The sequence below is a fragment of the Equus przewalskii genome, chromosome 20 (genome assembly GCF_037783145.1).
Source record: "Equus przewalskii isolate Varuska chromosome 20, EquPr2, whole genome shotgun sequence".
NCBI lineage: Eukaryota > Metazoa > Chordata > Mammalia > Perissodactyla > Equidae > Equus > Equus przewalskii.
The window spans coordinates 50101432-50121694 of NC_091850.1; the positions used below are offsets into that span (position 1 = coordinate 50101432).

At 44.1% G+C, this 20263-nt stretch overlaps 1 protein-coding gene and 1 pseudogene across 2 annotated transcripts in view; one reads left to right on the top strand and one right to left on the bottom strand.

Moving 5' to 3' along the window:
- Window positions 1–20263, top strand: part of SEMA5A (semaphorin 5A) — a 460685-nt gene that overhangs the window by 287679 nt on the left and 152743 nt on the right. For both annotated transcript variants that reach the window (XM_070587216.1, XM_008513162.2), the window contains exons 7-8: window positions 8366–8464; window positions 10094–10307. In XM_070587216.1, the coding sequence (XP_070443317.1) occupies window positions 8366–8464; window positions 10094–10307 (313 nt within the window). The remainder of the gene's footprint in view (window positions 1–8365; window positions 8465–10093; window positions 10308–20263) is intronic.
- LOC103546539 (farnesyl pyrophosphate synthase pseudogene) lies at window positions 13725–14251 on the bottom strand (annotated as a pseudogene).

Genomic DNA, 20263 nt, shown 5'->3' on the forward strand with positions numbered 1-20263 from the left:
AGGCCGCCAGCACTGAGGAAGGAGATGTGGGGAATCCGGTCTACCTGGGGGTGGGGATGGACGAAGCCGCCTTCTTTCTAGGAGCTGGATTCACTGCCAGGAAACACTGACCTTTCTTCCCATGCTTCTGATGCCCACGTTGTCCCCTTTGCCTGGTCACATGGGTGCCTTCCAGGGTCCCAGGCACTGCAGACAACCTCCTTCTCCCCATGCTGTCTCTTCCCTTTTGCTTTTCCTCTCTATTCCTCTCCTTTTCCTTCTTGTCTTCATCTTCCTTCTAGTACTTTGGCTCTTCCTCCTCCTTTTTCTTCTGTTGGGTAGACCGCTAAGCACTATTCAGTCTTGGGAAACCCAGCAACAAACTTTGTGGACGTGTACCACAGTGCCTGTCTCTGAACAAGTGTGGTTCATGAGCCCAGACCTGTCAGATGGCTGTGCCCTCTCTCCCTTTGATGGGACCTCATCTTAACTGCTCCCCCGCACAGCCTCACCCACCCTCCACACTCCTTCCTCACCCATCTCCCAGGACTTATGTCCCTCTCCTCAGGGATTCCCACCTGACCCTGTCCCACCCCCACATTGCATCATTTATCACTAGCCATTCAAAGTTTTCCTGTCCTGCTGCATTTCAGTTATCCATCCTACTCAGGAATTAGGAACTAGGCAAGAGGGTTTCTTGTTGCGCCCAGGACACAGCCTGTGGGGATGTTAACTACACTCTGCTAGTGAGTGAACAGACACATGAAGGCCCCGCCTGGGGAGGAGCTTTAATTCAGCACTTTTCACCCTTACCACTCTTGATGTTTGGGACCAGATCACTCTTTGTTGTGGGATCTGTCCTGTTCATGGTCAAATGTTCAGCAGCATCGCTGGCCTTCCCTGTTAGATACCAGTAATTTCTCTCATTCAGTCACGAAAACCAAAAATAACCAAAAGTGTCTCTGACACCGCCAGACACTGACCTTGTTGAGAGTCCCTGCTTTAATTCCCCAAATGGTAAATCTGTTGGCAACTTTTACATTGTCCATTTTGAATTTTGCTCTAAGAGTACTTTCGTATTTCAACTAGATCACACGTTTTTATTTATGTCACGGACTTTAGAAAAACTAATAATTAATCCCCTTCCCCTCTATAGACTTTGGTCTCCTTGTGGATTAAAGGAAACCGTTTGATTACTTATTCTAGCCAGGATTTCTCCTGCTAATAGTCTATGAGCCACTAATTTTAAAGTAATCTGTGTGGGAGGCTTTTACTAGCAGATTATTACTACTTGAGGTGAAAAGTTGCTTCTGCTAAATCAAAACTAGCCCATATTTTGCCTTAAGCTGTGATCATTGGTTGTTTTGTGCTTAGAAATTTAGCAAGCATAAAACCCAAAAACGAATAGGGAAGGCCATCTTTCATGCCACAGAAGGGACCAATTGTTACTACTCTTGAGTTTTCCCCATACATAGAAAGAAAATGATTGAAACAAACATTGCCAAATAAAATCATACTTTTGAGTTCCATATGTTTCTGGTTTTAATGGACTAAGGACAATGGCAAATCTCAATAATTATACGTTGACTCAAAGTGTGTTTGTGGATGGGATTTTTTTTAAGACGAATATGTTAAGACAGACGCAGTTGAATTTCAAATGCCCATACTGTGAGAAAGATAAATCACTCAGTCTTTGAAGTTGCCTGAAACATACTGGTGACCTCACACACAGCTTTGAACAACATATGCTTGGTTGAAATAGAATTCAGTTTTGTAGCAGAACCACGTGCTAAGGAAGTTCATCACAGAATGATGGTGATGGGTTTATGAAGAAGTCAGTCTGGGCAGCACTTCAGGGGTTGGCCATGGGCAGTGATAACAGAGGGACATCCAGGGCTCTTCGTTCTGCTTTCCTAGCTTCCTTATTTAGCATCTCTGTTGCTTTCTTAAAATGGCACCTGGCACAGTAGCCATCAGGTGAGAGACCCAAGCCCAGCTCCTGAGACACAGAGAGGAAGGAAATAAGGTGGCCCCTGTGAGAAGGAGCAGCCAGGCCAAGCGCCACCTGCCCAAGGGCTAGTCCTTGAATTCAGAATTCAGACAACCCAAAGTTCCCTGTTCTGACAGACAGTTCAAGGGGCCCACAGAATCATTTTGACTAAAATGTAACATCTATTTGGGGGAGTGGAATTCAGACTTTTGTTAGTAACCATGAGTTTAGAAATGAGAACTCAACTGTTTTGTATTTTTGTTTGTGTGTTAGTATTAGGAAAACTTACACACAGAATCACAAAGTTCCCCTTCTCCCTGAAAGAAAAAGAATAATGCAGAATGTGACACCTCAAAAATGAGAAAAATGCCAGCCATTTTGACTGAACTCATTTTTCCCCTAATGTAAGAAAAGTGGTCTGTGCTGCTCCGCATAATGCATTTGACTGCGGAGCCAAGAAATGCAAAGCGCGGATGAGGGGGCCGGCCCTGCAGGGCTGGTGTGGCCTGCGCCCACTCCCTTCTCTGATGAGAACATTCTTCAACTGACAGCAGAGCAGGGGAGAAGAAAGGTGACACATTGCCCCTTGTTTCCCTGGTATTGCTGGGACTGACGCTGATGTCATTTCATGTATTGTCCATTAAAATTACAGTTTAGGGAATCAGGGTCAGGAAAATGCGGCCAAATCTTTGATTTGATTTGGGCCTGTTTAGTGGACGAGAAGGGAGGCACTGAGACTGCCAATTCTTGGGGAGATTTGAGTTCTATTTTCTTTGTAAAATTTTCAGCTCACTTTGGAGAATGGGGCTGACTTTGCCTGCAATGGCTTAAACATTCTGTCTATGAAAATGGGGGAAAATATGTTTTATGGATTCAAAACTTTTTATAATATGATCTCTTGTATTTAGTTCCTTTTGAAATACCATTATAGACATCAGCTTCTAGGACTATTTCAATGTCTTTTACACAAACATTATTTTAAACATAAATAGTCAATTCTCTTGTGATCTAACAAGAGTTCCTTGTCTGTTGCGGTTATTATATCTAAACCAAGGCCCTTCCCACCCGGACCTTTAGGAACTTGACAAAAGAAACACAACTGATTATTAAGGGAATGAAAGAGCTGCTTTATGCGTATATTATACTTTATAATTTTCAAGAGTTTCTTGTTTGTGATCTCATTTCAGTATTTTTAACACCAAGTTCCTAGAATTATTTTGCTAGTTTGTGGGAGAGTTTTGATTAGAATCCAGAGCTTTGTGTATTGTTCCTCCGTCTGGATCCTGTGGTCCTGCTTCCCGAGTTGTCATATTCTGCTAGGAAGCAGGTAAAATTCACACGATGAAGAGAAGAAAAACGTGACACCATCCTGCCTGGGAACCTGGTGGTGTAGGGGGTGAAACTTGACATTTTCACCCAAAGTGCCAATATTTGGAAAGCTGCGAGTTAATCGATGCGTGCAGCACAGTACAGACCTACCTTTATTCTATATAATTGCTTCAAAACTTGAATATTCTTTAGATTAGATGCTACCAACCTGTGCAAATTGCGTACACCAAATTTGGTGTTTTAATTCCCAAACAAGTTTTCCATGGAGTCAGCTCAGTTAAGAGTCACATTATGTAAATATATATGAAATATATTTTACTTTATTAATACACTATGTATTATATAACATATAATATATATTTTAATATATATATGTGTGTATTTATATCTACATATTTATAAATATATACATATATATTTATATACTCATAAATATAGATATAATAGTATGTCTACATATTTATATATCTGCTTCTGTAATATGTACGCACATATATACACATGTAATACATATATATGCCTCATATATACGTCTTTTACATATGCATGTGTATATGTATTTACCTCTGATTGGAGGATACAGTTTTTCAAGATCCACCTAGTAATCATGACTTTGGCTGGTATACATTCAACAGAAAAGGCGTATGCAATTACTATAAATTGCTCTTGGCACCTTGGATGCTCACAAAGGTAATGCATCATTAAGCGAAAGACACACTGCTTTCAGTGGGAGCGCTGTGATTAGCATAAAGGCTGTCAGGCTGCTGGCCCTCCTTCCTGCTCCCTAAATTGATGGGCTGGGAGATGGGCTGGGTGTTACTGCGACATCGACCTTATTTACAGACCATCTTTCTACACAGTTACAGCCTTTCTTCAAGCAGAACATATCTGTTTGAAAAAACAACTATGCAATGCTATTAGGCAAAAACAGTTAATTCGTTAGGAAAAAGGTTCTAAAACATGTTCTCTTTCCTGGAGCTGGGGCCTTATGTCCTTGAGACCCAGTGGGCATTGGCTGGTCTCATATAAAAGCACTTTCAGTGAGTCAGCAAATATACCTCTGGGCTATCAATTCAAATAGGAATTGCTTCAAATCAAGGACAGGTTGACTCACCTACAGGAGCCCAGGCGCACGTGGGTTGTTTTAATGTTCAAGAGATGTTATCGAAATGTAGATAGATGACTCTCATTATCAACACCAGAAGCCATGTGGTGCCAGGCTGCTAGTAGCCTTGGAAATGAGCACTATGACTCCTTGGAAAACCAGAATTCATTAAATCCTGTTAAACCATTTTCAAGGTACAGAAATGGGATAAAAGATAAAATTTCTTAGATGAGAAAAGGAAACTCAGAGACATTTGGATAAGCTAATTTATAAGAGAAACCTGTAACAGAACCTTAAAGGACTTCCACGTTAAACCTGTATTGTAAAACAGGTGATCCCAGCAGGACTTGTAGCGAGTTCAGATGACCCGTGAAAAGGCTGGGTCTGTAGCACAGACTGACAAAGTGATCTACCAGTAGATTTTCTATAGGAAAATTTGGGTTTCAGGATCACTAGCATGAGGAGAGAAGCTATTATGAGGCCTGGCACTGAGACCATTTTCTTTCCTTCTTAATTTTGACTCTCTGATTCCTACGTTTATCTTCTGCTCGAGAGCTAAGTACCTCCACTTGTTCCATTTCTATGTTTCTACATTCTGTTTTGCTTGAACTTGCCCAAATCTCTCTTCAAAAAAATAAGGTTATTATTTTAAATATATTTATTTGTTTAGGATTCATATGCAGTCTGCTTCTGGGATCATTTGAAGCAGTTTGTGAATTAAACATGAGGGAATTTTTAAGGGACTGAAACAGTAAGGGTCTGAGATGAGCTGAGCCACATTGTTGGGCTAATAGGTTCAGCTCTTGACAGTTAAGAAGAAACACAAAAATGCCAGTCTGCCTCCAGAAGTTTCTCTTGTAGGAGTGAGCACGCCTCATCCCAGACTCATTGGTGACAACACAGAGCTGCTCCTCCCCCCTCCTCCACCCTCTTCCATCCCACCTTGCATGCTGGATTCATCTAGAACATTACCCTCATCAGATCCCATTTATCATAGGCAGCTCCGGCTTCCATAATGCTGCGTCCATCTCCCATCCTTTAAAAAAAGAGACTGTACAAGGTTGCATGTCCAGTTGTTCTGTTTCCTGACATTTACCTCCTTCATCCCGACACACTCACTGAACTTGGGAAAGCCAATCAGTGACACATGGACACGTGACCCTTCTCAGACAGTAGAGCCCCCAACTGTATTGTCACATGGTCCTGATTATTACAACATGCTTTTTTAATTCTCCGTCTAATTGAAGTAATATTGTGCTCTCCTTCATTTACTGTTTTCCAAGACTTTTAAAAAATGACCAGTTGGATTTGCCCTTCCCCTCTGGCATACTTCTGCATCCTGTTTATCACGTTCTCTCACCGTCTTCCTAGTTCTTCCTCAAGTTTGCAAGGGGGCTTCAGGAGTGTTAACGACAGACAGTCCTAGTTCCACTTGGTCTTTCTTTTGGGAGATTAAGATAAACAACACATTTGTTATCTTGATTGTTTCCTGTCCCATAATTGATTAGAGGCACTTGCTTTCTCCTCAGCAGGTCTGTAGAACTCAGCTGTGGGATCGCATCTTTTCAATCAGCATGATTCTCTTGGAATACCTTACCCTTGACCGTGTGGTTCCTGGTTATGTGACTGCCTCTAGTGCATTTCTACCCTGTGTCAGTCTCCTGCTTTAAAGAAGCAAGCAGAAATGTTCCTCTACATCTTGACTCAGTCTTGAAAGAGTTTTAAAAGCGGCAACAGAAAACAAACAAACCCCCACCTCTCTCCACTGCGCATAATTTCCATCTCATTCTTTATTATAGTGTCTTTGATGGGTCTGTTTTATCTGTTAAGGCCGTTAAGGCTGAGCCCTCTCAGCCCTGTGTCTCCAAGATGTCTTTCTGGGTCCCCCAGACATGCTTATTTCCTGTTTGCCTCCTCACCTTCATCCTGTCTTTGCAAGCTCTGTGCCCCTCTGCTCCCTGAGTGGTGGTTCTGCCTCGCCCTCCGTTTGTTCTGCCTGTGCTCCCTGAGCCTGAGAAGGGGTAACCATGTGGTTCTTTGAAGTCTTGTTTTGTTGTTTCTCATTAGAAGTGTCTTGCCCTTTCCCCAGTTATAAAACCAAAACAGAACAAAACAAAACAAGCCTCCCCATCTGGGGTTCCTTTCTCAGTTACCTAATTTACTGTGGACTGTTTACACTCATTTCTTAACTCTTCTGACAGTTAACTTAGATCTTTCATTCTAATTTTATTTTCCCCTCAGTTAAAGTCTGTTCAGATTAGCAGCCAATGATAATTTGTTACTATTATTGCTAGTGTTAGGAGAATTAGCTACCCTTGATATTGCACTTTACATTTGGAAAGCAAATTCAAATATCTTCACAGCCAGGCCACGAGCAGACTGAGTTATGGCAAATCAGCATTTCCTGGAAACTGGGGTCCATTTGGTTGAAGGGGACACGCTAAGCCTCTAAGTCCACATCTTCCTGATGTGGGGCAGTCTGTGATTGAACCCACCCTGTCGTCACTCAGCATCTTCTAGGTCAGTTGGTTGGTCAGTCACCATATCCTGTTGATTTGCTGGATTCTGGCTTTGCCCTTTCACAGCTCCTGCCTGGTCCAGGCACTAAGTGATGAGGGCCTGAATTAGGGAAGCGTTTCCTTACTTGCCTCCCGAACTACAGTCTCCCCATCTCCAGTTGAGCTTCCACAGTGATTTCTGAGTGGCCCTTCAGCGACAAACATTGGATCGGGTCAAAACTTCATGCAGTACAAACATATAATGGGTCCCTTCACATTCAGAGTAAAATGCAAGCTCACTAGCCTGGTACCCCTGGCCTGTGTCTGGCTTCCCAGTTTATGTGTGACCCCTTCTGTACACAGTGGAAGCACTACACTTTCTCCAGCCACAGTGCCTTGGCATAGTCTTTTCCCCATGCCTGGAATATCTTTCCCTTGTTTTGCTCATTAAAATCATACAAGTGTCAGGTGGCACCTCCTCCAGGAAGCCTCACTAAATCCTGCTCTTCCTTTGAGACTTATCTTAGGTGTCACCTCCTCTGGGAAGCCTTCCTATACCGCTTCTCTTTCCCTCCCCTCTGTAGTTAGTAATATGCTGTTCTTCTGTGCCTCCTTATCACAGCATGTGCACAACCAACTCCACAGTAATTCTCATGGCCTTGTATTTTAGTTTTCTAGTAACTGCCTAGATCATGACTTCTAGCACTGTGCCTCCCAAAAAGTGTGTAATTAGTAAATGCTGGCTGAATGATTGAAGATCTTTTTAGCTCAAAAGTCCATGCACTACTATGATGGCCCCAGATTTTCTATGAATGCTTTGCAACCACAAACTATTCAGCTCTGGGTCATCTCTCAGCAAGAGGTTTTGTACCCCGTGTTCTGGATATGCCTTCCTTATTAGTTATATTTTTATTGTCCATCAAGAATAAAAATGTTTATAGATTCTTACTATGTACATAATGTAGTCTGAGAACTATGTGTAAAACTTGTTCCACTTGGTATACAGAGTTGCCCATGTGACCCTCACATTGGGAGAAGCATTTGCAACGTTTGTTCGGAGTCCTGGGGAAGTTTTCTAAGACACTGTTTCGTGAGCAGCCTCAAATCGTTTCCTTTTATTTATTTCCCTATTACATGTCCAAGGCAGTTTAGGATTTGCAGTGTTATCACATACAATTCAAAATGAAACCAGGTTCATCAAAAGAAGACACACACTTTGAGATTTTAATTGAACATATATTTATCTTCGTAAATATCCTCTCTTGAACAAGTGTGCTGGTAGAGCAAGTCAGATTATTTAACAATGTCGCTATTGTTATTTGTTGGTCAATATCCAAGAGTTTTATTCTCTTTTCTTTTTAGTGGTCAATTAACATTTACTTTATTAGCCAGACAAATTGTATTCATATTCACCTTTCATCTTGTGCTCAGGCCTTTTAAGGTGTTTCTTGTGACTTTTTTCAGGAGGAATGTCAGAACTACATCCGGGTCCTTCTGGTGGGCGGTGACCGGTTATTTACCTGTGGGACCAACGCCTTCACGCCCGTCTGCACCAACCGGACGGTAAGTGTTCACATTGAGCCTTGACGGAATTTAATATCCGCAAAATCCGAACGTTCCGTTAAAACCCTAGTGTTAAATATATTTCTGTTCTCCAAGGAGTTGCTCTTTAATTCAAAAAACATCTTTTGTCAAATTTAATAAATACTTGATGTATTATTGATTTATTCCTAATCACAACTGTCAATTATGTAAAGAACTGGAAATAACCATAGCATGTATAATTAAAGTTAAATATGTTTTAAGCTATTTCTACCAGATTTTTCCTCACCAGTGACCCTCAACATTAATCCTCAACACGTTCTTTTTTCTTATTCTGTTTTATTGTAGGGATACTGTTAAGTATTTAAATGACCTAAAATCACACACAACTAAAGAAAATATAACTTACACATGGGGTAAGAAGCATGTCAAAAAATTAAAGCAACCCAACAAATGGAACCCTAGGCAAAGTAAAGTGATAACTGAGCCGCTTTCTTTTTCTTTTCACCTGTCATTATTGAGGGAGGGATTTTTGGCATCCATGTCTTATATGTAGAGCAGCAGGCTTATCAGAGCGCACTTGTAATCTTCCTAATTTGGGGTATTAATTTGATCTTCCTCAGGGAACATAATGAGGAAATATCATTATGTTAATTTCCTGGTTACACAACTTCTTACAGGCTCTGAATTTATCCACTGCTTAACTCTTCATTATTCTCAAGTTAACATTCAGTTATTGGAAATAATGGGGGGCGGAGGGTGATAAGTGATGCTCACAGAGAGATCTCCGGGTGCCAAGCCCTGTTCTGAGCACTTTACATCGACTCAATCATTAATCCTCACATCTGCCCCATGGGGTGATCATCCTTTGAGTCGTCATTTTACGAAATAGCCTGAGGCATGAAGAGTCACTTACCTGAGGCTACAAGTCCACTGGTAGAGCAGGTGGTGTGTGTGAGTCCTTCTGCCTAACCTCTCTGCTCTGTCACCTCTCAGGGAAGAGTGAAGAAGCAAGTGGAACAAAGATGCCCTGCCACTCACCGAGCTTTTCTCATTCAGTGATTCGTTGGGAATCCAGCACTTGACACACTCACTCACACCAGACGCCTGCAAGACACCGAGTTGCCTCTCTGAAAACTGAAAAAATAAAGTCTTGCAAATTTGGGCTATGTGGTGCTAAAAATCCAGACATGCTTACCCCTGAACACAATTTTGGACTATTCATAATATTTTGATCCACTTATATTGATAAAATTGTACATCATTCTTTATTGGAGTTTATATTTTCTATAAATATAGAAGTCAGTTTCTTTATTAAAGTGGAAAAATCTGTACTGCCTCATGCATCATAATTAGAAGCCATATACAATAATCTTATTTCATGTTTTGTTGAGTATTCGATAGCATGGGGTGCAGTAACTCGTAGGGATCATGAGAGAGAGAGAGAGATCTATTTGGATTCTCTAACCGTGACCACAGCACGCTGTTCTCATCACGGTCAGAGGGTAAAAGTTTGCAGTGTCTTTTCCTGAGCCCCAGAGAGTTTATAGCACATGCTTCATTTGCCGTTCAGGTAGACATAATCCATTAACACCATTAATGGGCGTTCATGGGGGTTAATTGGTTTCTCTCTCTTGTCTTCTCTCGTAGTTGAGTAACCTGACGGAGATCCATGATCAGATCAGCGGCATGGCCCGCTGCCCCTACAGCCCCCAGCACAATTCCACGGCTCTCCTCACGGCCGGCGGGGAGCTCTATGCTGCTACCGCCATGGATTTCCCGGGCCGCGATCCCGCCATCTACCGGAGCCTGGGCGTCTTACCGCCTCTCCGCACAGCGCAGTACAACTCCAAATGGCTCAATGGTACGTCACTCTCACTTCCACTTTCCCATCTTATTCGTCCATGATGCCTGGTTACTTGGTGCTCCAAAGAAAATTGTCACGGTTTCTGAAGAAAAACAATTTCTTCGTTTTCTAAAAAGAACAAAATGTAACTTGTTCTGAGCTTCAATGTGGAAGGGCATCCTCTGGTTCTTTGCTAATGGGAAGAGAAGTGATATTCCCACACTGGAGACCTTGATAACAGGGCTAATGTTGATATGAGCATTCATCAAACTTAAGCTGTTGTTTTATATTGTGGTTTGAAGTTTAGGAAATTTGATATTGTGTCAAAGATATCTGAAGACGCATGTGCATTCTTTCTTAGCTTATTTATTGTATATCTAAAGAGGGAAATTACTAGCATTTCATGAAATTTTCAGACACTGTGTAAAAGAATGTGTTGTCTACAGGTAGCTCCAAATAGCTTAACCAATTGAAAAAACAAAAAAGATATAAGTCATATAACTAGATGGTTGGGGTAGATGTCTTCGGAGTTGCTTACTTCAATGGCTCAAGAGTTCATAAGGACCCAGATCCTGGCACTGCTCTGCCTGCCATCCACAGTCTGTCTGGTTGGTCCTCAGGCCAGCTCTGCTCGTGGATGCAGCATCATGGCTGCAATTTCAGGTACTGCATCCAGATATGACAACATCTGATGGAAGAAGAACCACACTCCTTGTGTCCTTTTTTGTTTTTTGTTTTTGAAGAAATCAGAAACCCCCAGAAGACTTCCTTTCAATCCTGGACTACAATTTGGTCACTTACTCACTAAGCATTCAGAAAGTGGTGCCAACCACCCGAATTGAGGTTGGCTATATACAATGCCCTGAGATGTGCTAGCTGAAATATAGCCTTCTGTATATGTGTATGTTCATGTGTGAATGTGGCTGCATGCACACATTCACAAACATGAGGATATGGACAGATATATGCAATCCATTCCCTGAAGCATATATTTGATAATTTGCACAAAGATGAAATCTTGAAATTGTAATTATAGGATTTACCATTTTGAGCTCTAAAGTTTTACAAAGATTTACTGGCCTTTTGCCAAGTACAAGCTAATTGTGTAGACCAGAGTTTCGCAACTTCAACACTCTTGACGTTTTGGGCCAGGTAACTCTTTGTTGGAGAGTGGTGGTTTGTCCTGGCTATTGTAGGATGGTTAGTAGCATCCCTGGCCTATACCCACCGGATGCAATAGCACTGTCCCCCACCCCAGGTGTGACAACAAAAATTTTTTCCAGAAATTGCCAAATATACCTTGGGGAGAAAAATTGCCTCTGGTTGAGAACCTCTAGGTTAGACCCATTACTTATGCATATTTGTGTGTATGTGTATATATATACACAAGTATTTTGTCAAATAATATAGTCAAACCGGCCATCACAGTTTGCCTTTTAAAGACTCCCTTGTAGAAAAGAATATTTCCTCATCGAGTCTGTCCGGGAAGCTGAATGACTGCATGCTTCCAAAGGGCAGGATGAATTGTTTTCCAAAACCAAACAGTAGCTACATTCCCTCCATTAACATTGTTTCTTTTGAACTGGTTTCAGCCGAACTCATTGACTCTCTCTGGAAGGTCTCCTTTCGGCCCTGAAGCTTTCATCTGGGTAGTTTAAAATTCTTCTTTCTATTCATTTGTTGACTTTTACTGGCCAAGCAAAGTTTCCAGTTAAAAATCAAAATTACTTCTCCCCCAACCAAAGGCATTGTAATTAGAGTTTGCCAAAAGCAAAGTAAAAAGTAATTAGGAGCACAATGCCTTTCTTTTCCCAAAAGTGATACCCTTAAGAATATCCTGGAAAAAGACTTCAAGTCATAGCAGGAGTTCTAAACACTGGCTGTTTCTTTATGTAGGACTCAGATACCCCCTGGCTGATCAGATGGTCAGATCCTATTAACTCTCTGGGTAGAATCCTTTTCATTTGAGAGTCAGGGGATGTAATAAGGACAGTCAAGAGCTAACCCAGGGCTTATCACAGTCCTAGTAGGCATGTCGCCATTATTTGTTTAACAAAGGAGTTAATGTTTGAGATTCCAAAAAGACACTGCTGTTATATATGTGATTTCATCCAACAACTGCAGACATTGGAAACACTTCCAAAATAAACATGGTGGAGCTACCACTTAGAATACAGTGTCATCATCACTCCCACGGCACTGAATGGCCTTGCTTCTCTCAGAGAGCAGCCCTCCTCGCCCCTTCCCTGGCCCACACCAGGAAGGCCCTCACTCCTGGGAGAGAGAGCTGAGAGCCCTGACTGAGGGTTTCAAGTTCTTGCAGCCACGTGTTTATTCCTTCTGCTGTGTCTGTTGGGATGCTTCCTTCTTCTATCGAACCCTGAGATGTTTCTACTCCTGGTTGTCCCTGGTCTTCTGCTCTGATTGATCCCCATCCAGGACAGATTCTAGCCTCTGACCCCCACTTAGCTCTGCTGCTGTCCCCTGCTGAGCTTGGATGCAGGGCATTTATTGTCACTGCCCTAGTTGGAAAACACACGCTGCATCCCCTCTGCCCTTTGACCAGCCGCCCCTGTCTCAGTTCTTTCCACTGTGGTTCTGAAGTAATTTTCTTTCTTACTTGAGATTGTTGCTTATCTGTTATCCCTTCTTTTTTGCCATGGCCTTGAATTTCTTCCTCGCTAATGATGACCACCATTTTTTTTATAAAGATGCTCAGATCTCCTCCTTCTTAAATGAGATAACGAATAAAGAATCCCAGACAAGCTAAAAACAAACACCCTTAGTTCTGCAGTGTCCAAGAAGGGTTCTCTTTCCTTTTGTGACGTTAGGGACCCATTAAAGGATGCTCTTATATTCTCCTCTTGAGTTTTGAACTGATTGGCAATCAAGGTACAGGAGTCAACAGATGGAGCTCAGAGCAGTGGATTTGTTCTGGGCAGAGCATAGTGGGGACAGGAAGGAGCCTTCATGCAGGGGAGTCATGAGGGGGTCCTCCTTCCTATTCTCTCTGTGTCTGTGTTTGTTCAAGGTTTCCTCAGAAATGCTACTGTAGCCCTTCTCTGACCATTCTCCATGAACTAGCCAGGGTGGTCTTTCAACACTGGACCCAGATCCTGAGAGTCCCCGGCCTAGGCACTCTTTAATGCCTTGCCTTTTCTGGGAAAAGAAAATACCGTCCCTCTTCCCTGGCACTTGGAGGCCCTCCGTGGCTTGCTCTGGGACGTCTGGGACCTCATCTTCCTCCACTCTCCCCCCCTGTTCCTCACACAAACAAGCTGTGCCCCATCATCCTCCCATTACCCATGTCCTCCCCTGCTCTGGACCATTGCCCAGGCTGTCCCCTCCACCTGAGACCTTCTCCCCTCCCCCTTTTTTTAAACTTAGACAGTAATTTATTGAGAGCCTCTCCTTCCTGCTCTTGCTGTCTCTAGGTCACTTTTTCTGCTTGTAGAGCTTGCGTGCTAGCCCCGGGAAGATGGCCAGGGGCAGAGGTGTAGCATACTGCTCAATGAGATCCATAAGGTAGCTGTAACTCTTCTTCGTTCTGCATGTACACACCTGGCAGATTCAGCTCCTTGTGTAACGCCTTCACCGGGCTGCCTTCTCGGCCTCCTTCTGCCCATAATTCTCCCGCAGGATCTGGCACTGTTCTGGAGAGGTTTGTTGCAAAGGTTGAACCACCAGCCAGCTGCCAATGTTGCCCATCAAACTGGGGTTCCCAAAGACGTTAAGGTAATCATCTGAAATCTGAAAGAACTCTCCCGTCTCCAGCAGGGTCTTCTGGCATTAGCATGCTCCTTCTCTCTGTCAGTGCCCGTCGTCTGTATGGCAGCAGCGACAAGAAGATAGAAGGAGTAGAAAGCTATCTTGTACTTGACGATAGATTTGTACCTCTTTTTAGTGAATCTGCCAAGATCCATGTTGCCCTGTGGGGCTGCAATGAGGTCCAGAGTTTCATGTCAAGCCTCAGTGTCTCCTCCCTGGAGAAGCCTTCCCTGGTCATCCTGTCCAAGGAGCTTCCTGGGTTACTCCATCCCATCACCTTTCCATTTCCTTCCTAGGGGGAATCCCTATTGATTATCACCTTATTGATTACGTGTTTGGTTATTGAGTCCTGCCTCTCTCTCTAGAAAGCTAGTTCCACATCAGATTGCACTGGTCTCGTCTAATCCTGGGTATCCACGGTGCCTGGCCAGTGCTCAACAGATGTTAATAAGTGAAAGTGTAAAAGTAAATACATAAGAAGAATGAATGGATGGTCTCTCTGTCTATCCCAGGCAACTTCTTTATCTATGAGGAGACACAAATATGATCATATTCTTCTTCAAGTCTTTGTAAAAAGCCCCCAGGTGTGTACCAATGTGTGACAACCACAGCTGTCTACAGGAGCCAGTTAGTAAATGTCAGTGAGAGAGAGAGGGCGTGTGGACGTTTGGGGGTGGTGAGAACTGTGGCCAACAGCAGCATTCAGGCTGTCTCTAAAGGGCTTGGTGGCCACTGAATTTCTGCCTCTTCATGCCATGGGCAGTGCTGGGCCCGGGTGACCAGGGCATCTGATTTTTCTCAAGAAGTCAGAAATCTTGATTTTCTTGTGACATCTCTACTTTTATAATGCTGACAACTAACTGGGCTTAAAGACTGTAGAACCAGCACAGCAGGGACAAAATGCCCTATTCCAGGGCCTGAATGCAGCCACAGCCACCAGTCTTCAGGATAAGCCTGAACTCCTTTGCCATCCTTATCAGTTGCTTCATGATCTGGCCCTATCTTTTATCCTCCGTCCCCTCCTCCCTCCCTCTGTGTCCCCTGCCTAGAATCCCACGATTGCTCCCCTCATACACACACTTAGTTTTCCCGGCTAATTTTCTTGCATCCTTCAAGAGTCCTGTGCTCCACCCAGAAGCCCTCCTTGACCTCTCCAAGTCCTTCCTCCTCGAGGAATCCAAAGACTGTGTGTGTCTCTCCCTTGCACTTTCTCCCTGTGCTCCGTCATATGTATCTCGTCTCCTCACTATGTTGAGGGCCCCCAGGGGCTGGGGACTGTGCTCTGGTTCTGTTGTATGACATCAGGCTCACGGGGAGAGGGAGGAGGCTTTGGCGGTGGAAAGACTTAAGGGTGAATCAAGCTCACCCTTCAGGATACTGATTTGTGTCTCACTTCTTGGTTTCTTTGTCTGTAAACCTAAGTTAACTAGCCACCTGACCCCACTCTTGTGAAGATAAGATGAGACAATGAAGAGAGGATGGATATTAGTGTCTGGCACACAGCAAGTGCTCAATAAATAAAGATAATTACTGTGAACTCCCCAAAGTCAGATGGGCTATCTGATGTGTAGTAGGCAGGGAATAAATGTTTGTTGGCTGAGTGAATGGGGGTACATTTTGGGCCATGGCCCTGAATTACTGGCTCCTAAAGAGGAAGTCAGCCTCCTCTTTCCTGACATGACAAGCTTCCTCCACGCTTTCCTGCAGTCCCCATGCCGCCCTCTGGGGCTGGCCGCTCCTGACCTCCCCATCCTTCTGCTGCCCATCCAGGTCCTCCGGGCACATTCAGACCTGCCCATCACTCTGCAGTCTGGGGTCCCTTGAGGTGCTAGCAAGACTCGGGACCCCTGGAGGCTCTCTCTCCGCTAACAGCTGCTCACGTATGATGATAAACAGAACTCATGTCTTTGTTTTGGACATTTCCCAGTTTTTTCCAACTTTTTGGTGTTGAGGAAAGACAATTCTCTCAGCAGGAGAGGTCTGGAGGATAGCATCTACTAACCGTGGTCAGCAAAATTTTTGCATTCCGATTTACCGTTTGTGATTAACTTGCGTGTAGGACAATTTGCCTCTACATGGAGGTAGCCCCTTCCCATAATTCTGTTAGTTAACTCATAGGGCAAACTCATCAAATGACCAGCACAGCAGTCATCAATGTCTCTCGTTTGCTGTACCAGCACTGTCCTAGGCCTCTTCCTACCCAAACCTCCCGCCAGCCACCCACCATCTCTACTTCCTCAAGCCATGCCTTTATTGACATTTTGGACAATGTCTGTGTTTGTTTCCTAGGGTTTCCAGAACAAAGTACCACAAACTGAGTGGCTTAAAATAACAGACATTTATTCTCTCAGAGTTCGGGAAGCTGGAAGTCCAAAATCAAGTGTCAGCAGAGCCCTGCTCCCTCTGAAGGCTCTAGGGGAGGACTCGTCTTGCCTCTTCCCACTCTGGTAGCCCCAGGCATTCCTTGGCTTGTGGCAGCGTCACTCCAGTCTTTGCCTCTGTCTTCACATGGCCTTCTCCCTGTGTGTTCTGTGTCCTCACACAGCCATCTTCATATAAGGGCACAAGTCATATTGGATCAGGAGCCCACCCTAATCCAATATGACCTCATCTCAACCATTATATCCGCAATGACGCTCTTTCCAAATAAAGTCACATTTACAGATCGTGGGGGGTTGGACATCCACATATATTTTGGGGGAATGCAATTCAACTCATGACTGTGCTCTAATCAAGAAATGCTCAAATGTTGAAATCTTAAACTGCAGCATCTTGTTTTCTGGTGACAATCTTAATCCTCTTTGCTGTGCTGCCGTAAATCCTCTGCCCCCTCTGCAGTCTCCTCATTTCCGCAGTCTCATCCTCACTCTGAGCAGACGATGTTGCCTTCTTGTTTCCAGTGAGAATCGGAAGGCTGGAGGTAAAGATTGTCGGTCCTCTGCCCAAGGCAGTGCTGGTTTACACCTGCTCCTCCTTCTGCTCCCCAGAGCGCTGAGGTGGACAATATGTTACGGCTGCTCTCTCCACTGGGCATCCTTCCCCTGCCGCATGATCCTGGGGAAGAAGCACCTTTTTTCAGGGCAGCATCCTAAAGGGGATCTTGTCTGGCTCATTCTGTGTCTGAGTTACTCCCTCCAAGGACTGCAGTGAGGGCTTGGCGGAAATGAGCACTCTGACCCTCCAGACTGAGAGAATCATGTAGGCATGAAGACTGCTCGTCAGGGCTTCGGAACATGTAGACAGAGCACAGCAAGCCATGGCCCTTCCGCAACCCCCGCCTTGCGGGACCCCCAGCACTTCAGGGCTCATCTTCAGGCAGTGATGGCATTGGCCTGTCCAGGGTGACATCCTGCCAGGACACAGGCAGCCCTGACTAAGGACTTACCAAACCTCTAATCTTGCCACAACACCTTCCAGAAACCCAGCGTAAATACCTGACATGGTTTCAAAACCCTGCTCTGAGCAAGCCGAGTCCCGTGGATCTAGAACATGCCAGAGTTCCAGGTACAATTTCTTACCACCATCACTACCAGATGTACACCAACCTTCACTAATGCACCTGTGCACAACAAGACCCAGGTGGTGGGACGTGCCATCGGCTGTCAGCAAGGGCTGGCGTGGAGAGGGAGAGCAGGCCTGGCACGGCTGTAGATGCCTTCCTCCGGTTTACCTGCTTTCTTTTTCTGGGCCATGTGATCTGGCTCCATCTGCTTTTTGAGCCCTGACTCCTGCTACTTTCCCCATGTGTGTTCCTGGCGGCCTTAGGAGGTGTGCAGCTCCCTGCTTGCATCGTGCCTTCCTCACCATATTCCTTTGCACGTACTATTTATGCTGATGTTTGCCTCCTGCCTAATTCTGGCTCCTCTTTCCTTCAGTTGAAGTTTCCCTTTCCCCAGACTCGGTTGGGTCTCTTTCATCCCTTCTCGGCATTGTGCACGGTTGTGCTTACCCCCACAGTACCCATGGTACTGGAGCTCTTGGTCCTTCTGCTGAAAACCCACCAGAGGCCCCATTTCATCTGCAGAGAAAGCCAAAGTGCCACCCACCGACCTCCCACTGCCTCCTTGTCCCCCGTCCTTCTACTGACCCCTTGCTCCCTCTGCCTTAGCCTCTTCGGTGCTGCTCAGTGCCACTGGCTCTTCTGTCTCTCCCAGGGATCAGCAGACTTTTTCTATAAAGGGTTAGAGAGTAAATATTTTAGGCTTTGTGGTCCACGTGGTCTCCACTGCAGCTTTCCAATTCTGCCATTGTAGCGTGAAAGCAGCCATTGCCAATGTGTACATGAATGCCTGTGACTCTGTGCTCATAAAACTTTACTTATGGCCAAAGGGGAGCATTCAGCCCTCAGACTGTAGATTGCCTGCCCCTGTTCTATCTGGAAAGCTCTTACCCCCAGATAATCCACCTGGCCAGCTGGTTTAGCTCCTTCCTGTCTTTGCAGACATGCTACTTTTCAGTGGGATCACACTCTGTCCACCTTATTTGAAATTGCACCCTCCCCCACCTGGCCCTCTTGACCCTCCTACCACGTTCAGTTTGTGTCCTTAGCTGTTGTGCTGTTTTAGGACTTGTCTTCTTTCTTCCACTAGAAAGAAAGTCCCCCAATGGCGAGGCTCATGGGTTTTGTTCATTCATGTGCCCCACACGCTTTCAACAGTGCTGGACTCATAGGGAGCACCCAATACATTTTTTGAATAAGTGAGTTAACAGATGAGCAATTTACTTCTTTGTTCTCCCCGTGAGTTCGTGAATTCTTTGGGGGCAGGGATTATGTGTGAGCAATCTTTGTGTGCTCAGTACCTCACATAGTACCTGAAACACAGTTCAGTTTCCATCAATATTTGTTGAATGAGTAACACAGAAGCACATTTCATAAATAGCAGAAATACGAACCATGTTGTTAAACGAAGGGAATGTGTCATATTGGTTGTAACCCAGAATTAAAAAAAAATAGATTTGTACCTTTGAAACTGATTCAGGTTCAAACATCTTAAAAAAGTCTTCCTTTTGTCATCTCCTTTGGACCCCCATTTTCAACCATTATTTATTCAGTCAATTATCAATGGCAGTGAGATCGATTGGATAATGTTCTGGAGGAATTTGAAATTCTGAGTGATGTGTTTGGTAATGAATATAAGTCTCAAAATCAGATTTTCCCCCTGTGCCAATGTCACTCTTAAAACAAATTTATGTGTTTAGAGAAATATCTTAACAGCTTTAATGCATTAAAATATGAATTGTTAGTAACCCTTATTCAATGATTACTGTAAAGCAGGATAATAAGTGTTTAATTGTCTATGCTTAAAATAGAGAAGCTGTAAAACCTGCCTTCAAGAAACTGATAATCAAATTGGGGGAACAGTAAGCCCATGAAAAGGGGGAAATTGACATTTCCAAATTAATGTGGTGCAGATTGAGTTTGTGAGTTGTGAGGGACCTCCATGCTTACACACAGAATAAAACCTCAGGAGGCACATGGAAAAACTAGTTCATAAATGAGCCTTACTAACTCAGCATGGACATCTATGTGGACATCATCTCATTAGTGCTCAGTGACCTGCTTGTTTTCCTTCTCTGGAGGAAACGTTTACCGGTCTGCTGGGTCATCCGGATGAGCTCCACAGCTTCCTCCCTTCTCTGAAATTCCAGCCGTGACCTCAGGTGGAGGCAAACCCACTTGAAATCCACAAGTATTCTCATTTTAACAGTATCATTTTTTTATGAGCTATTATGTTTCTAGTTAAGGATACTTTTTTGTAACAATCTCAATTCTCCTGTTTGAAACGCTTTAATGATATTAGACAAGTATTAAATAAACTCTTTGAGGTCTTTAAAATACATTGATTAACCTCCTAATGATTGAAGATAATTTACCTGGAGGGAGAAAATCCCTCTATGCTTAACTCAAGGAGAGATTGTTCCTGCTTCTCGTGAAGACAGGTGCTTTGTGGAGCTCAGGGCTTCTCCCTGGGAGCAGTACTTCCTCTTGGTGGTCCAGGCATGGCCAGGCTGCGGTGAGTCCACTGGGCTCCGTCCTGGGGATGGTGAGAGCCCTGTTGGCAAAGTCTACGCAGCCTCGTCCCTAAAGGTGTTAATCGTCCGTGCTAGGCGTCCTCTGGAGGGATGACATTTGCTAAGGCAGGACATTCATAAATGGAAGTGGAGTTCACAGAACAAGCAAAATAAAGACAAATGGGGTCTGGGAA